Here is a 21,312-nt window from a genome sequence, read left to right on the forward strand (position 1 = left end):
AAGTATTTCTTTAAATATTTTTTCTCATTATTGCCTTTCCTCTTTTCTCTTTGGTGATTGTACCTGTGCATTTATGCGGTACATGTCTTTTGTTCTTTTGCTTTAACTTGTTTTTGTGGTTTTTCAATTGTTGTTTTTGTCTGAGTGGGAGACTGCAACTGTGCCCATACAAACCAACCTTACCTGCACCTCTTGCAGCTTCACTTACTGAGTAAGGGCCACCACTTCCTTCTAACACCAAGTGATCAACGATACATGACCACCAGTAAGAGGTTGACTCACCCTTAACAGCCCTTCACAAACAGTTAACGGAGACCTGTGCAGCCACTCTCATTCCCTATCACACCCACCAGGAGACAGGTGGTGAGTGCATCAGTGCTGCCAACTAGCAAATAGAAGAGCACAGTACCCTGTTTACTCAGGTACATTTTAAAAAAACCCAAAGAAAACGAAAATCTTGGATGAATCACTCCAACATATAATCACCAATTAAATATAAATACAACAAATCACAATGTCTCGGAGACAACAGACCATCACAGCCCACACAAAGGAGCAAGATAAAGTGGTAGAAACAAGGGAGCAGGATACAGACCCAGAACACATCCCTGAAGAATAAGCAGCATTGGAACTCCCTGATAAGAAATTCAAAAGAATTATATTTAGCTACCTTCAATGAATTGAGAGACAGATCAAGGAAAACAATGCCAAAATTAAGGAAAACAGAGTCAGAACCCTAGAACAATTTCAGAAGAAAGATGAAAGCAAAATGAAGAAAGCCTAAGATTCATGTGGGATACCATCAAAAAGTGTTTTACCTGCGGGTAATCAGAATTCCAGAACAGGAAGAGAAAAATAAAACCACAGAGGATTTGTTGGAAGAGAACTTCCTGATATGATGAAAGATGATAATATATCCATTCAGGAAGTCCACTGAACCCCAAACAGGATAGATCCGAAAAGAAAATCACCAAGACATATCATCATCAAACTCACCAAAACCAAAGACAAAGAATCCTAAAAGCAACACAACAAAAACAAAAAGTTACCTACGAAGAACAACGAATAAGACTAAGTTCTGATTTCTCAGCAGAAAACCATGCAGGCAAGAAGGCAACAGGATGATATATATAAAACCCTGAAAAGAAAATTTCCAACCAAGAATTATATACCCAGCAAAATTGTCCCTCAAATATGATGGTGAAATTAGGACATTTCCAGATAAGCAGAAATTAAGGGAATTTTTTAAAACCAGACTAGCCTTACAAGAGATACAAAAGGGAGTTCTTTGGACAGAGAACCAATAACAGCAAACAACAACCAACCATTAATACACATGATGACATAACCCAGAAACCAACCCAGTTACGGAAGTATCCAAAGTAAAATAAGCTTACAAGATTGTTAACCAGGAACCAGAGACATCAATTGGCAAATGAGGACAACTACAAACCAAAAAGAGGGGGAAAATAAGTGTTAGTTACAGAACTTCTAAATGGTGAGAAAGTCAAGAGAGTTGCAAGATAGATGGACTGTTCTAACGTTGGGGAGAAAATTATAAATCACAGGGTAACCTCAAAGAAAAATGATAAACCTTCATATCACAATAAAAAAGAGGACAAGCACAAATATTTATCAAATACTAAAACAACAGCAACAAAGGAAATGACAATACGATTCATAAACATAATGAGCTCAGCACAGAAAATTATATGGAACAAAGAAACCAGGAACACTACAAAATAACACATAACAAAATGACAGCAACCAATTCATACTTGTTGATAATTACACTGAATATCAATGGATTAAATGCACCACTCAAGAGACAGAGTTGCAGACTGAATAAGAAAACATAACCCATCAACATGCAGTCTACAAGAGACACGCTTTAGAGATAAAGAGAAAAATAGACTAAAAATCAAAGGCTGGAAAAAGATGTATCAAGCAAATGGCAACCAAAAAAGAGCAGAAGTGGCAATATTAATTTCTGATAAAATTGACTTTAAGACAAAAACCACTATAAGAGACAAGGAAAGATGTTATATAATGATTAAAGGATCAATTGAATAATAAGATATAACCATAATAGGTATTATGGACCTGCTGAAAGATCCCCAAAATACATAAATCAGACTCTAACAGAAGTGAAAAGATAAACGGATGACTCCACAGTCATAATAGGAGACTTTAATACACCACTTTCATTGAAAGATGGAATAACTGGAAAGAAACTCAACAAAGATGCAGAAGAGCTAAACAATACAGTCCACCGACTTGATCTTACAGACATCTACAGAGCACTTCACCCAACAACAGCACAATATGCATTTTTTCCAGTGTACATGCAACATTCTCCATGATAGACCATATGTTAGGCCATAAAGCAAGCCTCAATAAATTTACACTTGATCTTAGCCAAAAGGCTGAGAAGCAATAGGCCTCAATAAATTTAAAAACATTGAAATACTGCAGAGTATTTTCTGAGATCACAATACTGTAAAATTAGAAATCAACATAGGAAGATCAACAGAAAAAGAGCAAAGTCATGGAAACTGAATAACACCTTCCTTGAAAATGACTGCATAATAGAAAAAAATAAAATGAAATTTAAAAATTCCATGAATGAAAACACAGTGTACCAAAATCTTTGGAACACAGCAAAAGCAGTGAGCCGAGGCCAATTTATAGCAATAAATGCATACATCAATATAGAAGAAAGAGCTAAAATCAACACCTTAAACCAGCATCTTCAACAATTAGAAAAAGAAAAGCATAGTCAGCAGAAGGAAAGAAATAATAAAGATTTGCACAGAAATAAGTGAAACAGAAAATAGACAATAGAAAAAAATCAGCAAGGCTGTTGTTGTTGTTATGGGCCGTCGAATCATCTCTGACTCATAGTGACCTTATGTACAGCAGAAAGAAACACTGCCCAGTCCTGTGCCAGCCTCATGATGCCTACTATACCTGAGCCCATCACCGCAGCCACCATGTTAGACCACCTTGTTGAAGGCCTTCCTTCTTATATCGACACTCCACTTTACCAAGCATGACATCCTTCTCCAAAGTCTTTGGTCATGACAGCATGACCAAAGTAGGTGAAATGAAGCCTGGCCATTCTCGCTTCCAAGAAGCATTCTGGTTGCACTTCTTCCAGGACTGATTTAGTTCTTTTAGCAGGCCACAGTATTTTCATCATTCTTCACCAACACCATAACTCAAAACCACCAACTATTCTTTGATCTTCCTTATTCATTGTCCAGCTCTCACATGCATATGATGCGATTGAAAATACCATGGCTTGGGTTAGGTGTATCTTAGTCTGACTTTGAGGAGACATCTTTGCTCTTCAGCACTTGAAAGAGGTCTTTTGCAACAGATTTCCCCAATGCAATACATCTTTTGTTGTCTTGACTGCTGTTTCCGTTGGTATTTATTGTAGAACCAAGTACTATGAAGACTTTGACAACTTCAGTCTTTTCTCCACCTATTGAACTGCTGCTTATTGGTCCAGTTGTGAGGATTTTTGTTTTCCTTATATTGAGGTGTTATCCATACTGCAGATTGTAGTCTTTAATCTTCATCAGTAAGTGCTCCAAGTCATCCTCACTTTCAGCAAGCAAAGTTGTGTCATCTGCGTATCTCGGGTTGTTTATAAATCTTCCTCCGGTACTGATGCCACGTTCTTCATGTAGTCCAGCTTCTCAGATTACTTTCTCAGCATACAGATTGAATGAGTATGGTGAAAGGATACAACCCTGATGCAGTCCCTTCCTGATTTTAAACCATGCACTATCCCTTTGCTCTGTTTGAATGACAGCCTCCTGGTCTATGGACAGGTTCCTCATGAGCACAATCAAATGTTCTGGAATTCCTGTTCTCAGTGTTACCACAATTTGTTATGATCCACATAATCAAATGATTTTGCATAGTCAGTGAAACACAAGTAAACATCTTTCTGGTATTCTTTGCTTTCACCCAAGATCCATCTGACATCAGCTATGATATCCTGCACTCCATGTCCCCTTCTGAATCCAGCTTGCATTTTTGGAAGGTCTCTGTCAATATACTGCTGCAACCGTTTTTGAATTATCTTCAATAAGATTTTACTTGCATGTGATATCAGTGATATTGTTCAGTAATTTCTACATTCTGTGGAATCCACTTTCTTTGGAATGGGTACAAATATTGATCTCTTCCAGTCAGTTGACCATGTAGTTGTCTTCTAAATCTTTTGGCAAAACCGAGTGAGTGCCAGAGGTGTAGAATCTGTTTGTTGAAATATCTCAGTGGGTATTCCATCAGTTCCGGAGCCTTATTGTTCACCAGTATCTTCAGTGCAGCTTTGACTTCTTCCTTCAGTACAGTTGGTTCTTGGTTACATGCCATCTGCTGAAATTGATGATCATCTACCAGTTCTTTTTGGTATAGTGACTTTGTATATTCCATCTGTCATCTTTTGATGTTTCCTGCATGACTGAACATTATTGCTCATGGAATCTTCAGTATTGCAATTCGAGGCTTGAATTTTTTCCTCTGTTCTTTCAGCTTGAGAAATGCTGAGCGTGTTCTTCCCTTTTGGTTCTAGTCAACAAGACTAGAAGTTGGTTTTTTGGAAAAGATTAATAAAAATGACAATCTCCTGGCAAATTTTATAAGGAAAAGAGGGAGAGAATACAAATAACACAAATAAGAAACAAATTGCATGGCAATCATAACAGAACCAACTGAAATAAAAAGGGTAATATCAGGATACTATGAAGAACTGTACTCCAGCAAATTTGAAAATCTACAAGGAATGGACAGATTTCTAGAAATGCACTACTTACCAAAACTAACACAGACTAAGTTGGAAAAGTTCAACAGACCCATAACAAAAGAAGAAATTGAAGAGATCATTAAAAATTACCAACAAAAAAAAGTCCTGGCCCAGACGGTTTCACTGGAGAATTCTACCAGACGTTCAGAGAAGAACTGACAGCAGTCCTACTCAAACTGTTCCAGAACTTAGAAAAGGATGGAATGCTCCCAAATTGATCTTATGAAGCAAGCATAACCTTGATACCAAAACCAGGCGAAGACACCACTCAAAAGGAAAACTATAAACCAATATCCCTTGTGAATATAGATGCAAAAATCTTCAACAAAATCCTAGCCAATAGACTCCAACAACATATCCCAAAAATAATACATTATGACCAAGTGGAGTTCATACCAGGTATGTGAGGATGGTTCAACATTAGAAAAACAATCAACGTTATGTACCACGTAAATAAAGGAAAAGAGCCGTGTGATCAAAACTCTCAGCAAAATAGGAATAGAAGAAACATTCTTCAAATTAATTTTACATATATGCAAAACCAACAACCAACATTATTCTCAATGGACAATGGAAAGAGACTGAAACCATACCCCTTGTGAACAGGAACCAGACAAGGATGCCCTCTATCACCACTTATATTCAAAAAAAAAAAAAAAAACTACTGGAACTAATTGAGAGATTTAGCATTGTGGCAGGATACAAGACCAACAACCAGAAATCAGTTGGATTCCTCCACACCAGCAAAGAGATTACTGAAGAAGAAATAAGGAAATCAATACCATTTACAGTAGCTACCAAAAAAATAAAATAGTTGGGAATAAATTTTACCAGGGACACAGAAGACCTATACAAAGAAAACTACAAAATACTACTTCAGGAAACCATTAAGAGATCTACATAAATGGAAAAACATACCCTGCTCATGGATAGGAAGATCAAACATTGTGAAAATGTCAGTTCTACCCAAAGCAATCCATATATTCAGTGCAATCCCAATCCAGGTCCTAGTGTGTTAGGCACTTGACTGCTAACCAGGAGGCTGGTGGTTCAAACCCACCAGCCACTCCTTGGAAGGAAGATGGGGCAATCTACTGCCTCAGAAACCCTAGGAGACATCATTATGAGTCAGGTCTGACTCGACAGCACATAACAACAACAACCACCCAAAGCAATCTATACATTCAATGCAATCCCAGTCCAGATCCCATCAACATACTTTAAGGATATGGAAAAACCAATCACTAATTTTATATGGAAAGGAAAGAGACCTCGGATAACCAAAGCACTGTTGAAGAAGAAGAACAAAGTAGGAGTTCTTACACTTCCGGATCTCAAAACCTACTATCCAGCCACAGTAGTCAAAACCAAAAATTGGTACAACAACAGACACATAATAGACCATGGAATAGAATTGAGAACCCAGAAATAGATTCGTTTGACCTATGGTCAGCTGATCTTTGACAAAGGGCTAAAATCCATTAAATGGGGAAGAGATTGTCTGTTTTACAAATAATGCTGGCATAACTGGATTTCTATTTGCAGAAAAATGGAACAAGATCTGTACCTCACACCATATATAAAAACTAACTCCAGATGGATCAAAGACTTAAATGTGAAATCTAAAACTATGAATTTCCTCAAGGAAAAAATAGGGGCAAATTTAGGAGCCCTAGTGCCTAAAGCATTTGACTGCTAACCAGAAGGCTGGCAGTTCAAACTCATCAGCCACTCCTCGGAAGGACAATTGGGCAGTCTAATTCTATAGAGATACCGCCTTGGAAACCCAAGGAGGGGTCATTCTGAGTTGAATCAACTCAGTGGCAGTGAGTTTTTTGGTTTTAATATATGGCATTAGTAGACTATTCAAGCATAACCCAAAATGCACAAACAGCAGAAGATAAACTAAGATGAATGGGACCTTCTAAAAATTAAGTATTTTTGTGCTTCCAAAGACTTCTCCAAAAGAGTAAAGAGAGAACCTACAGATTGGAAAAAATACTTGGCCACAACATATCTGACAAGGGACTTATCTCTAGAATTTATAGAAAACTCCCAACACCTCAATAACAACAAGACAAATAATCCAATTAAAAAATGGGCAAAAGACATGAATAGACACTTCACCAAAGAGAATATTCAGGCAGCCAACAAACTCATGAAGAAATATATGCGATCATTAGCCATTAGAGAGATGCAAATCAAAACATTGAGATGCCATCTTGCTCCAGCACTAGTAGCAAAGTTCAACAGGACAGAAAATAAATGCTGGTGGGGGTGTGGAGAGATTGAGACTTCCATACACTGCTGGTTGGACTGTCAAATGATACAGCCACTGTGGAAAGCAGTATGGCGATTCCTTAAAAAGTTGAAATTAGAAATACCGTTTGACCCACCAATCCCATTACTAGGTATATATCCTAAAGAAGTGAGAGCCAGGACAAGAACAGATATATGCATGCCCATGTTGATCACAGCACTATTTACAATAGTAGAAGAAATAGAAATAACCTAGGTGCCCATGAACAGAAGAATGGTTAACTAAACCATGGTACATACACACAATGGAATACTATGCAACCCTAAAGAATAATGTAGAATCTGCAAAACACCGCATAATGTGGATGAACTTGGAGGACATTGTGCTGAGTGAAATAAGTTGATCACAGAAGAACAAATACAGTATTAGTTCATTATTATAAAAAGTCAAGGAAAGGTTTCTATATAGAAGGAAACTTTCTTTGTTGGTTACCAGAGGTGGAAGGGGAGGTGAGGGAACACATCTACATAGGTAGAGACAAGTATTGATTTGGGAGACAGGAAGGGCAATGTACCAAATGTGAGTGATCAACACAGTGGCATTGAGGAAGAAGAAGACAAAGAGAGATGCACGGGAGGTATAAACAACAAAGATGAACCATTTTGCACATACAGTACTGCATTGTTAGTGATAGCAAACATTAATCTATGGGTGGATAGATGGGTGGACAGGCTGAATGATCAGGTATATGTAGGCAGGAGGGAGTGTGCCCATGTTCATGTATAAGGTTTGCAGACAAATGTTTCTACAAGTGTATTTGTGTGTTTTGTAAGAATATCCAGGTATATAGTAGAGCTGACAAGGGCAAAGTTGTAGTCACTTCTTGGCCACAGCCAGCTTCCCAGAGGGAGCTAGTAGTTGGACCTGTGGGCTCAGGATCATGGTTGCAGGGGACATCAAGCTCGATTGGAGTAACATACTACACAGAAACATTGTTCCACATCCTCCTTTGGTGAATAGCAACTGCAATCTTAAAAGCTTGCAAGCGGGCATCTAGATCAACAGGTCTACCCTCGTCCAGCGCAGAGAAGAATGATGAAAACCAAAGACCCATGGAAACAATTAATCCAGGGGACTGGTAGACCATGTGATCCTCAGCCTATATGACTATGAGACCAGAAGAACTAGATGGTGCCCAGCTACCACTGTCAGCCACTTGAGGGGGATCTATGTAGGAGATCCTGGATAGAGTGGGAGAACAATGTGGAACAAAACTCAAAAACATTTTAAAAAAAGAAAGGACCAAGTTTGCTGGTCTGATAGAGCCTGGTGAAACCCCTGAGACTGTGGCCCCTAGCTTTCCTTCAGGTCTGAAATTGAACCCACTCCTGTGGCTTCCAGGCAAACAAAACACAGGCATATGAGCTGAATATTTACATTAGGTAGATACACTCCTTGTGAGATCAACCATGGGAGAATAGAAAGGCTGTGTATGCACAGGGAGACAGCTGGGGGAGTGGGGGAGGGGGGCAAGAGTGCTTGGGAGGGAAGAACACAGACAGGGAAGAGGCAGCTATGGGGAGGAAGTAGAAGGAGAGCTATTGCATTGTGGGAAATAGAAGTCAGTGCTATGACACAAGGTATATGTGAGCTGCTGTATGGAAAATGAATTTGCTCTGTAAACTTTCACCCAAATCACAATAAACATTTAAATAAAAGGATTAAGTACAATTAACGGTCAGTTACTTGCTTTTGAAATAGATCACTCTGCCAGCCATGAGGAGAATGATTACACTTTATTTTTAAGTATAGACATTAATCAGGTTTGTTATTTGAGTACTTATTGTTTCGCATGGATAATAAATGACAGCATGAAAAATGGAGCATGATTTTCAAGGATAGCGAGAATTTAGAGAGGAGGATGGAAAAGGATATGGCACAAGAGGATACCAAGATGTTATTAAAACCTGTGACAGCTCTAAATTTATGTTAAAGTTGCAAGAAATTTGGTAATTGTAGCCAAGTTCCTCATTACTCTTGTAATATTTAATTTAGTATATCTGTGAATGAAGGAAAATAGAATAAAATGAGGATACCATGTTTATTATTATTATTATTATGTTTGCAGTGTTCCCTTCCCTCCCCTCTCACTCCTGGTACATGTTTATGATTTTTGTATCAGAACTTTTATATTTTCCTTGAACACATGAGAGCAGTTATATTCTAACAAATTCTGCGACACTAGGTGGCAGAGTTAGCCTTTCTAAAAATTTTGTATTCCGTACAAGTGTCAAAAAATGTTTTAAACATTGTTTTTGATAGGGTAGATAGATACTGGTTTTTATCTAATAGAAATTCATGACTTTTCTCCATAGATCCTGAATTTGTTTTTCATGTTGGTTAGTTTTGTTAAAAATGTATATTCTATGCATAACTCCCACAGTTTTCTTATCAAAGTTATCATTATCCTCCTAATCAAATAGTAATTAAATGCTGGCTCAGATTTAGCTTTAGAATTATTTTTGACAGCTCCTGCTTTCATTCCAAGCACTACACATAATTGTTTTGTTTTGTTTTTTGATCACTGTCTCTTAAATCCCTCTATTCTGGTGCTCTAGAGCCCTCCATATTCAGGTCTTTCTCTTCTTTCATTGTTTTATTTTATCGTTAAACAAAAAAAAAAAAAAGTTTTATATGAAAGTTTTTGACCTTTCTTTAAATGAAATTATTCCATATTTTATACTGTTATAATTTGTTTTTTTAAATTCAAGTGTTACTGAGATTTGTACGTGTGGTTGGGTGTCGCTTTGTTGTTGAATATTCTTTTGTTTGCATATACCACAATTTATTCAATATACTGCAGTTTGGGTAGTATCCTGATTTTTACTGTTATGAACACTATCACTTTCAGCATTCTCATTATTCATCTCTTGGTGCTCATGTCAGCTTTGAAGCGCTAGAAATACAGAATTCATACTGGGAGTAGAACTGCTGAGTTACAGAATTATGCTCATCTCTCTGATTTCCATACTGTTAGTTGTACTAATAGATGCTCCCACCAGCAGTGTATCAAGGTACTAGGTGTTCTGCATACTTGTTACCACTTGATATTGTCAAAATTTTTCATTGCCAATCCTGGTTGATGTTAAATATATCACATTTTAGCCTTGCATTGGCTCTGATGACTGTTAACATCTTTTCTATCTTGGCTGTCTAGCTTTTCTCTCATGAAATACCTGAAATAATTGCAGTGTTGGTCTTTTATTGATCTTGGAAGTTTATATATATAATTCTAGTACTAGTTTTCTGTTACATCCTTTGCATACATCTTCCTATTTATGGCTTGTCTTATCACTATTTTCATGTTTCTTTTGATATAGACATTTTTAATTTTGACATACTGTAGTTAAATTGAGGAGCTCTGGTAGCGTAGTGGCTAAGGCACTTGACTGCTAACCAGAAGGCTGGCGGTTCAAACCCACCAGACACTCCTCGGAAGAAGGTTGGGCAGTCTACTTCCGTAGTGATAATGCCTCGGAAATCCAAGGAGGGGTCGCTATGAGTCGGGTCTGACTCAACGGCACATAACAACAACAACAACAACAGTAGTTAAATTGATATAACCCAGTGCTTGCTTTTTATCTTAGACTATCTCATTAAAGAAATCTTACCCTAACCTTTGAAAAAATAAAATAACAGTCCTTTAATCAAATATATTATCCTTAAAAGTTTTATAGCTTTGGTTTTGACACTTGAGTATTGAATACACTGGAATAAATTTTTGTATATCACATGAATTATGTAATTCTGTTTTTTGTATTCGTGCTGTTTATTTTTCATCTCTTCTCCCTTTTTCAAAAATCTTCAGAAATTGTATGAGCTGAATAACCTCCATGCACTGATGGCAGTGGTTTCTGGCTTACAGAGTGCCCCAATTTTCAGGTTGACTAAAACATGGGCGGTGAGTAATATTCCTAAATTAATGAAAGGTTAGACTTCCTGTTGGAAGTAAAGAGTTAGTTTTTTCTTTTGTATTTTTTTTTAAGTAAGGTTAATATGATCATAAAAAAAAAAGGATTTTTTAATTATTTTATGCCCTTGTCTTTGAAAACTACATTTTCTTTTCTTACGTGGTTTGTCAGGTGAATGTTTGGACAGATTATTTGGGACTTGGTCTCTGCTCTTTGGAAAATCATTTTTGTAGAACGTCTTTAAACATCTTATTGACAGCACAGTGTTTCATATTCAATGATGGAAAAATCATGAATACAAAAAAAAAAAAAATTTAGCCATGTAAAGATTATGCTTTTGCAAAGTTTGAGGAAGTTCTAAATCATAAGTTTCCAAAAATTTTTTACTGATTTAGATTTCCAGTAAATTTTAGTTAGTAAACCTTTTAGGTATTTTCCTTTGGATTAATTGAAAATCTGATAGTTAACATGACATTGTGTAATGTTGCTGTATATTCTGATATTGTTATATTTATCATATTTGGCTCGATTATTGACAAGGTCACAGTGTGAATTCTGACTTCTGCAAATGTGTAATTATATTTGAGTGACATGATACTGGTCTTAGGCTTTCCACGTATTTTTCATTTAGGTTTTATGTAAGTAAAATTTTACATTCAACTATATTTGTTCATATTTAATGATATTCCTTAATGTTAGGGAGAAATGATTTTGTATTGAGACATTTTGTGAGAAGGGTTAGTGTGTTCTTAAAGACTGACTTTTTAAAACTTCTTTTTCCTTTCACTACTAAAATACAGATTTGTTTTCTGGTTCCTAGTGCTGCTTTCATTTTCCATAATATGTGAAGAGACAGGTGTTTCTCATGAAAACCAGAGTAGATTTCTATATTGAAAAAATGTTAGTGTGGAAGAGCTATTGATCCTTTTTACATTTCATTTGTATTTTAGGAACACCTGGGTGAAAGCTTTCCCTACTTTAAAAGTGCTTTTTAATGATGATGGCCTTATCCTTTTTCCTTAAAAGCTGAATTTCATGGGAGAATGGAAATGATTGTACAGTTAAGAATTCCATCTTTAAAGTTTTAGGGAAAAGAATTATATTCTGATATAGCCTATGGTTTAGAAATGAGATACAATTTCCTTAATTTTTATTTTCCTTGAAGATATTTACCTTGTTTTCCTCAAATATTAGCATGAAAAATATATTTTTTTTAATTTGATAACAGCTCTGTTATTAATCTGAATAAAACTTTTGGGGTTTGTATTCAGTTTTTAAATACTCCACACTACACCAGGCACTGTTCAATTGTGTGGCATACAGTAGTGAATGATACAAAGTCATATTGTCTATCATAAATAGTGACAAAGACCTGAAGAAAAATAAAGCAGAATAAATGGGATAGAAAGGAAATAAGGGCAGTACTATTTTATATAACGTGATAATAGAATCTCTGATAAGTGACACCTGGGTAAAGACCTGCAGAAAGTGAGGGAACCAGTGGCATGGATATCTGAGAGAGGGGAATTCCAAGCATAGTGGATAGCAAAGGCCCAGATATGTTCAGATAGCAGGGTGACCAATGTTGATGAAGTGATTTGGGAGTAGAAGAAAAATATATGTAAATATCTGCCTGGCTTGACATGAATAGATTTTCAGCTTTGGTTGGGTAAGGATTTTTTAGATAAGATACAGAAAGATCAGACAATGAAAGAAAAGTTTTGCCACATTAAAATAAGAATTTGTTTATCAAAAAATATCTTTAAAATAATTAAAAAGAGGCCACAGAGTAGGGGTTGGTAATGTAACTGATCAAAACTTTATATCCAGGATTTATGAAAAACTCTTACAAAGCAAACAGAAAAAGACAAATAGAAAGGAATGGTTAATCTTAACAGTATTTTTTTTCCTCAGTAAACACACATTATACATTTTTTGCAAACCACACAGCCTCCTCGTGTGTTAGTTTCTTATGCACATGGGCATGTTATATGCAAAATAATATGGTACAGGTAGCAAGCAAAGATTGACTTGAGAATACTGTGTGTGGTGAAGAGGGGTGGGCAGCAGGGGAAGATATTGAAACCACAGTTTCAGATCATACAGTATCTGTCTTAAAATATTAAAGCAAATCATGCTTTGAAAAGGAAGGGATAATGTTCAGACATTTTTCTGATAGAAATTGTCTGAAGAGAATCTGCATCTTGGAGTTTACAGAAATAACTTTCTAACATAAATCCCAGCTGTATTACTTGTAATGCTGGAAAGAGTAGTAAATTAGGTGGTTGTTGTTGTTGTTGTTATATGCCGTTGAGTCGGACCCGACTCATAGTGACCCCTCCTTGGGTTTCCAAGGCAGTATCACTACGGAAGTAGGATTTCCCAACCTTCCTTCTGAGGAGTGGCTGGTGGGTTTGAACCGCCAGCCTTCTGGTTAGCAGTCAAGTGCCTTAGCCACTATGCTACCAGAGCTCCCATCTTCAGCTCCTGAACCAAACTATGGGACCCTGAAAAGCCAGGACATGACATCTTTGTGAGTGAGTGAATGAGTGCTGTTGTTAGTATGCCGTACTGTTTACTAACCATATGATCACCTTTGACTCAGTGTCCTCATCTTGAATCCTGAAACTTTTCTGTTAACATCCTGGGAGAATTTACAGTTTTATAATTGGGAGTGTTTTGCCTGCTATAAAAATAGTACCAATATTTTAGGACAATAAATATAGTAGGATTTGAAATACTAGTTTCATATATTTAAAGAAAAAATAGTTTTTCTCAAAGTCTTTGGGATGATTCAGTAACCATTTCTTGAATTTTTGATTATCATTCCGTAGTATCATTGTGGGTGACTCCTAAACTTGCATTTCTTTTAATCCCCTTGGTTATCCCTAGAGACCTCAAAGGGATTGAAAATCTCTCCCTGAAGCCTCTTAAAACAATAACATTTTAATTATCTCATTTGGTTGTTCAACTGTATACAGTGTAACATTGATCAAGGAAATCAAGGAGAAAAAGTGTTGTCAGGAGTCCAAAAGTATAGGGAATCACTGGGCTTTGCAGTTTGTGTAGGACCATCCATGATTAGATTTATCAAGCAACGTTGCTACTTCCTAATGATCATACAGGAATGATCTTTATCTTTGAAGGAGCAGGGAACAGTCAATTAAAATATTTGGGTGTTGGAGCTGAATATGGATATATAATTCTTTCAAATTATGAAAATGATTAAGAAAAATTGCTTAACCATCTAAAATAGTAAAGATGAGAAATAATGTAATTTACTACATAATAAGTTAATAATTTTACATACATACAAAGATAATATATTTTACAAATAAAAAATTTGGCTTATTATTTTAAGTGGCCTGATTTTATTTTTATTATACTATTGAAATATAATTAAAGAAGGTATAATTTAGAAGTTAAAATTCAGGGTCACAGTAAATGTAACTTTAAATCAGGAGAAATATCTTTGCTTCTATAAAATGGGATTTGTAAATAATAACATATACTTTTCTGTTTGTTTGGTTTCTTTTTTTGTTTTAGTTATTAAGTCGAAAAGACAAAACTACCTTTGAAAAATTAGAATATGTAATGAGTAAAGAAGATAACTACAAAAGGCTCAGAGATTATATAAGTAGCTTAAAGATGACACCTTGCATTCCCTATTTAGGTGAGTTATGTCATTGTGTATTCGTTATGCCTAGTTGTTGCTCTGACTTAATCACTAACTTATCCAACATTCAAGATATTTTGTTTAAGTATCTGTACTTTAAGTAACTTACTGAGAAATTGTTAACCTGAGAACATAGGCCGCAGTAAGCTGTTACCTTATTACCTGGGGGGGGAAAATGTATTTTCATATTAAATTAGCCTTTTGCCCTTAAAATTTTTTATATTATTTTCCATATATATTGTAGCTGTTTAGTAATGCTTTTAAAAGAATGAAACAATAGTTTGTAATGAAATGTAATACTATAAAATATTTTTTAACTAAAGAAATTGATTCAAATGCTTTGTTGAATTTACTTTGAGCAATGTGGCTTATTTGTAAAGCTGCAGATGTTTTAGTATGCGTTATGAAGAGCAGTCTCTGTGAATGTGGTGCTACTGTGTTCCTGGATGAAATTAAGTTGTTTAGCTGTGGAAATTTAGCTTATTGCTGAGACAAACAATTCTGTTGTGTATCATTTGACTAAGATTTTATTTCTTTACTGTGTATCTTATAGTGGGAATAGGGACATGTTGTAAACCTTTTGGTGAAGGCAGAATTCCCCTAAGCACATCCTAGTTAATGGCTACTACATACCAGAATATTGTGTCCTGTTTCTTTGGTTTAAAAAACAAACAAACAAAAAACCCAGGACTATTGTAAGCATGACTCCATCAGATAGGCTCCAAACTACAATAGGAGAAAGATATTTTGTATTTTTTCAGCTGTTTACTGTAACTTGGCTGTGCCCATACTTTAAAATGTTAGTTTTTTAAAACTAAGGAGCAGAGGAGGAATTTTAGTATAACCATATCTTCACACTCCACAAGAATATAAACTTTTTTAATAGTGTAAAGAACATTAGATTGAGAATTGACAAACTTCAATTCCAAAATGCCTGTATGTTAGTAACTTTACAAGTTTTTTAATTATCTTTTTGAGCCTTGTTCTCTTTACCTGTGGATTATATAAGCATAGGACCAGAATCATGTTCTTCTTAAGGCTAGATATGACATCTTCTAATTCATGTATGTTACAAGTGAGAAAACAAGTGTCCAGAAAGGTAGAAACCTGGTTTATAGTCCTGAGACCTAGTTATTGACAGATCTGGAATGGGAAGTCTTGATCTGCATGCTTCTGTTATACCTGGCAAACTTACATTTTAAAATGTACAAATTCTGTGATTGCATTTCTTCTCATTGAAATATGTTTTTCTCAAGCTAAAGTCCATACTTGTACGTTGAAAATAACAAAATACTTTGAATCCTTACTCTGTAATGTCTGGCTTAAAGGAGTTTGCATTTTTACCCCCAAATGAACTGAATCAGAATCACATTTGAACAAGATCCCCAGGTGACTATGTATATATAAGAATCACCTGGGGATGTTGTTCAAATGTAGGTTCTGATTCAGTGTATCTGGTGTAGAAGTGCAAATTTTCAGCAGGTGGTAGAACTGGAATAAACTGGTTCAAAGCCCTGTGATACAGTCACCACTGACTTCCCAGTTGAAGCTTGTTGTGGTAGGTATTACTCAGTAGTCATCTTAATTTTATGAGAGTTTGATACCAGTTGTTATTTCTTCTTCTTTAAATTCTCCACAAGTAACACCTGTCTCTCCTGGTTTGTTTTCTTACATTTCTGGTTTTTGTTTTTATTGACCTCTCTGTCTCTTAAATGTTTTCTTCTAAAAGTCTCAGTCCACTTTCTTTCTTACTCTAAACATACATTAGAGGTGATCTCATTCAGATATTTTCCCCGTTTATCAACTGATGACTCTTGAATCTAGACCAGACCTATATATTTAGCTATGTAGACCCACCAGCCAGTCTGCAGGAGGAAGACTGGACAATCTACTTCCACCTCGGAAACCCAAAGAGGGTCGCTATGAGTCGGAATTGACTTGATGGCAGTGAATTTAATTTTTTGGTGTGTGCTGGACATCTCAGCTGTAAGTTTCATGAGGGCAGGGACTATGTCTTTGTTACCATCTTAATTCCTAGGTAGTGCGTGCCTAAGGCATTTGACTGCTAACCAGAAGGCTGGCGGTTGAACCCCACCAGCCACTTGTCAGAAGGAACAGTGGACAATCTTATTTCCGTAGTGCTACTGCCTTGGAAACCCAAGGAGGGGTTGCTGTGAGTTGGATCTGACTTGACAGCCTTGAGTTTGGTTTTTGGTTTAGTAGCATTTTAGCTACCAAATACTGATTGATTGAGTTACCTATCAGTAACTCCAATTCAACATGTCCAGAAGGAAATTCATCATTTTTCCTCTTTCATCTAAACCTGATTCCCCCAATCTTTATTTCCTAACTCAATCTACCAATGACTATATCAGTATAGCATTTTTCTACACTGCTCCGTAAAACTAGAAACGTGGAGTTTTGTATCATAGCAGACTTTGAAATTAAATATTTATAATCTATCAAAACGTAAGTGCTTTTTCTAAGAAAATGAGAAGCAGATCTCTTACACAACTTTTTGACTGCTTGATTTACATCGTAGACAGCTAGTTCACTTTTCTATCCTTGCTCTTCAATACTGAAGTATTTTGAAGTAGCTTATGTCCCATTAACATTTACTTTTTTGTTATTTTGTTCTAATTTTAAATGAATTAAGATGGTGGTTTTAAATTTCACTTACCTTGATTTCAGAATCCTTTCCCATTTGTATGGAGCTAGTCTTAGTACAATTGCTAAAAATTTCAGCATTTATAAGATGCTTTCATATGATAGGCCAGAGCTTTCCCTGAAGGCATTTGAAAAATAATACTCATCAAGCAAAGTGATGGCTTCTATTTAATTATCCCTCTTGAAGCGTTTATGTAATGTTACCCTTTGTTCATTAGGTCTGCAAAGGTTCTTATGGAAAGAATATAGCAACCAAAATAATCTGTAGTACGCATAGAAAAGATAAAGATTGATCATGTTTCTTAACGAGAGATGTGCTCCAAACTAATGGTGTTTTCCCTCCTAGAAATAATGATCAAAACTAACTATTCTTTGTGAAGGAGTGAGGTTTTAAATGCTGATAAAACTCTTAGATTGATAATGTCAGATTTATCTGTAATGCCATGTGTATTAAATTTTGAGAAGTAGAAAATATTTTCTTGACTTTCAGCTCTCATCCCTTGAAAAGTTATCTCTTCTGTTGGTTTGCATTCAAAGTAAAAATTTGTTAGCCTAGACAATATACTGAAAAATTCTTAGAATAAGGGTAAAAACATTTGTCTGAAGAGAAATAGTTTGGCAAATCTCAAGGAAAAAATTGTTTTATATGAGAATTACTGCTTTAAATCTGAAAATCATTAACAGCACTCATTTGTTCTTGTCATTGGAGAATAATCTTAAGGGGTTTATTGAAGAATTTGGCATGGAAAGTTTTGCTTTGCTGCAGAAAGAAAAACAGAACACTGTGCAAAAATAATATAGTTGTATGAAACATGATAAATATTCTCTCATGCATTTTCTAGCTTCATTTTTCTACTTTATTCATGTAATGGGAAGATGCAGTAGCGCGACCAGTTTAGGATGTTTTCTGGGAAAGAGCATATTTTTAAAACTATGGAAATTAGTAAATTGTTGCAGTTTTGTAAATTGTTTCCTATTAAGTAGAAGCAGAGTGTAACAGAAGTTTTTGCAAAAATCTCTAACTTTTCTGAAGGAAATATAGGTACACTGTTCTGATGTATCTAGATGTAACACCTTCTCTCTTGCGGAGAGATCTGTCTTCTCTCCTCTTCCCATTTAATTTTCAATTTAATAGCTCAGGTTTCCATAATAGGACTTTTTTTTTTTTTGAGAAGAGTAAAACTGCCCTTGCTATAATGTTTTCATTAATCTGCCTCTGCCTTAGCCGAGTATAAACCTTTTATTTGTCTTGGTTTTAAGCTTTATCCTTAGTATCTAAAATCCCATTAGGCATTTAATAAATACTTGTTGGTTGAATTAATTAAGTAATCTCTTTCCGGCTCTTTCCATTGTTCCAGTAACATATATAAATAGCTCAGGGTAACACAGCTAGTAATTTTGTTTAAATATAATACATTCATTTGTGTGGCATCAATTTTCTACCCACCCCCAATTTTCTGTCAGCCATCCAGCTAACCAGTGTTTTCTAAGCATTATGCTTAGTGCTAGATATATAGAACAGAATAAAATGGTCCTTGTCCCTATTTTTATGGCACTTCTCTCTCTAATACCAAAGGTTGAAGTTGATATCATTACCCCATGAATAACCAAAAAGAAACCCCCCAAATCACTATTGTCTAGTCAATTCTGACTCATAGCAACCCTATAGGACAGAGTAGAATTGCCCTCTAGAGTTTCCAAGGCTGTAATCTTTATGCAAGCAGACTGCCACATCTTCCTTTCACAGAGCAGCTGGTGGGTTTGACCTGCTGACCTTTCGGTCAGAAGCTGAGTGCTTAACATTGCACCACCAGGGCTCCTTAGAGGACCTCATGAATAATCTCTCCTAACCTTTCTATGTCATGGGAGAAATGTATACCGTTGCCTTGCGCCTTGCATTGTTAGTGGTATCCTCATCACAGTTGATGGAATTTTAAAAGCAAACCTAAACAATCTTCAGAATTTTATCTGATCCTTACTTTTTTCAGTGCTTTTTGCCTATATTGAAGTGTTGAATACTGATCTCTCACAAGAATACAGTTCCATTTAAAAAAAAGAAAACCAACAATCTCATTGCCATCCAGTTGATTCCGACTCAGGGTGACCTGATAAGACAGAGTAGAACTGCCCCCATAGGGTTTACAAGGCTGTACATCTTTAAGGAAGCAGCTGGTGGGCTCTAACTGCCAACCCTTTGGTTAGCAACTGTGGTAGTTAAGGTTGTGTGTCAACTTGACTAGGCCTGGTTGAGTGGCTGGGCAGCTAGATGTAGTATTCCCCATGATGAGACTGGTAATCAACTCCATGGTGGAAGCTACTGGGAGCAGGTGAGTAACTGCCTTTGGGTATGTGGTCTGCTTCCCATATATAAGTAGCAGCTTTGGGAATGGTCTCTAGCTTATGGCACACTTGAACCCTGCACATAGCCATGTTGTTGTTCAGCATCCTGCCGTTTTCTGCCGACCTTGGAACTTTCAATGGACTTGAGTTAATGGCCTGCTTTGTGGTTTGGTAACATTGGGACTGTGACTTTTTACTTGCCAACCTTGGGCTTGTCAGTCTCAGCAGCCAGTGGCTGTCTGTGTGAAGAAAAGCCTTCAGCTCCAGTGGGCCGGGAGCAGGAGGTAGAGCTGAAGCCCAAGGTTGAGGGGCTTTCACCCAGCCCCTAGAGACTGGCTCTTTGAACTTGGACTTGAAGCCTCCAAATTGTAAGAATAAACTCCTGTTTGTTCAAGCCATCCCATTTGTAGTATATTCTTGTCAGAGCGGCACTAGGTAACCAGAACAGCAGCTGAATGCCTTAACCACTGTGCTACCAGACCTCTCTGTAGTTCCATTAGTTTTAAAAATTTCTTCTAACAAATGTACAAGCATTTTTAAAAAAATAATGGCTTCTTATTTACATTTCTAACAAAGCCTTAGGCTTTCTACATTCCTGTGACATATTTTTCTTCTCCATCAGTGGAATTTTACTTGATAGATTTTCTGACACTGATCTCAAAAATACCTAATGGTCAAAAAATGCCATTGGCTTTTAATGTTTTAAGAGCCAGCTTTTATTCCATTTTCCTTTCTTTGGTTTGAATTGTAGTTAATGTACACATGAATTACTTTACCCTGTTCTGCTGATTAGATTATATATTATATTCCAAAATAGCGGGAAAGCATGTTTAGTCATTTTCTGTTGGATTCTGAGATATGAGCTTGGACCAAATGGCAGCTAGCCCTAGCTTTTTCTTTAGCCAGAATTACATCCCCATTTTCCATTACCTCATTTATATTCTTTTTTTATCCTCATTTTAAAAATATATTTAAAATTCCTCTAAAATTCTTTAGTAGTATATGGTATATTTCTGAACCGTAGACCACTCAAAGACTCAAAAGTCTGGGGAAGTAGGGTTGCATTGATTTCATTGCTATGTTCATTGCTTTAAGAGCCTACCTATATATATATTTATATTTTTAAGAAGAGTCTAGGTATACATATCTGTATTTTAATCATAAACAGAATTGCTTTCCCTTAGTTCCAATAGCTTTTTCAATTGTGTTTCCAAATGTTGATAGTTCTGCTATTGTTTTTTTTTTTGGGGGGGGGGGTTGGTTTTCAGCAAATATTAACAGCAAACCAATAATAATAATTTTAATGATTAACATTTATTCAGGAGCTCTGGTAGCATAGTGCCTAAGGCACTTGACTGCTAACCAGAAGGCTGGTGGTTCAAATCCACCAGCCACTCCTCGGAAGGAAGGTTGGGCAATCTACTTCCATAGTGATACTGCCTCGGCAACCCAAGGAGGGGTCACTATGAGTCGGGTCCAACTCAAAGGCACATAACAACAACAACATTTATTTGGCTCTTACCCTTGTATTGCCCAAACTGCACTTTGCATAAATTATTAATAACCCAAAAAACCA

At 36.1% G+C, this 21,312-nt stretch overlaps 1 protein-coding gene across 1 annotated transcript in view; it reads left to right on the forward strand.

Moving 5' to 3' along the window:
• The window catches only part of RALGPS2 (Ral GEF with PH domain and SH3 binding motif 2), a 156,626-nt gene that overhangs the window by 50,570 nt on the left and 84,744 nt on the right, over positions 1-21,312 (forward strand). The window contains exons 6-7 of the mRNA XM_007937615.1: positions 10,951-11,043; positions 14,600-14,726. Of these exons, the coding sequence (XP_007935806.1) occupies positions 10,951-11,043; positions 14,600-14,726 (220 nt within the window). The remainder of the gene's footprint in view (positions 1-10,950; positions 11,044-14,599; positions 14,727-21,312) is intronic.

This window comes from Orycteropus afer, unplaced genomic scaffold, assembly GCF_000298275.1.
Source record: "Orycteropus afer afer isolate SDZICR_OR568_19922 unplaced genomic scaffold, OryAfe1.0 scaffold00043, whole genome shotgun sequence".
NCBI classification, from domain to species: Eukaryota; Metazoa; Chordata; class Mammalia; order Tubulidentata; family Orycteropodidae; genus Orycteropus; species Orycteropus afer.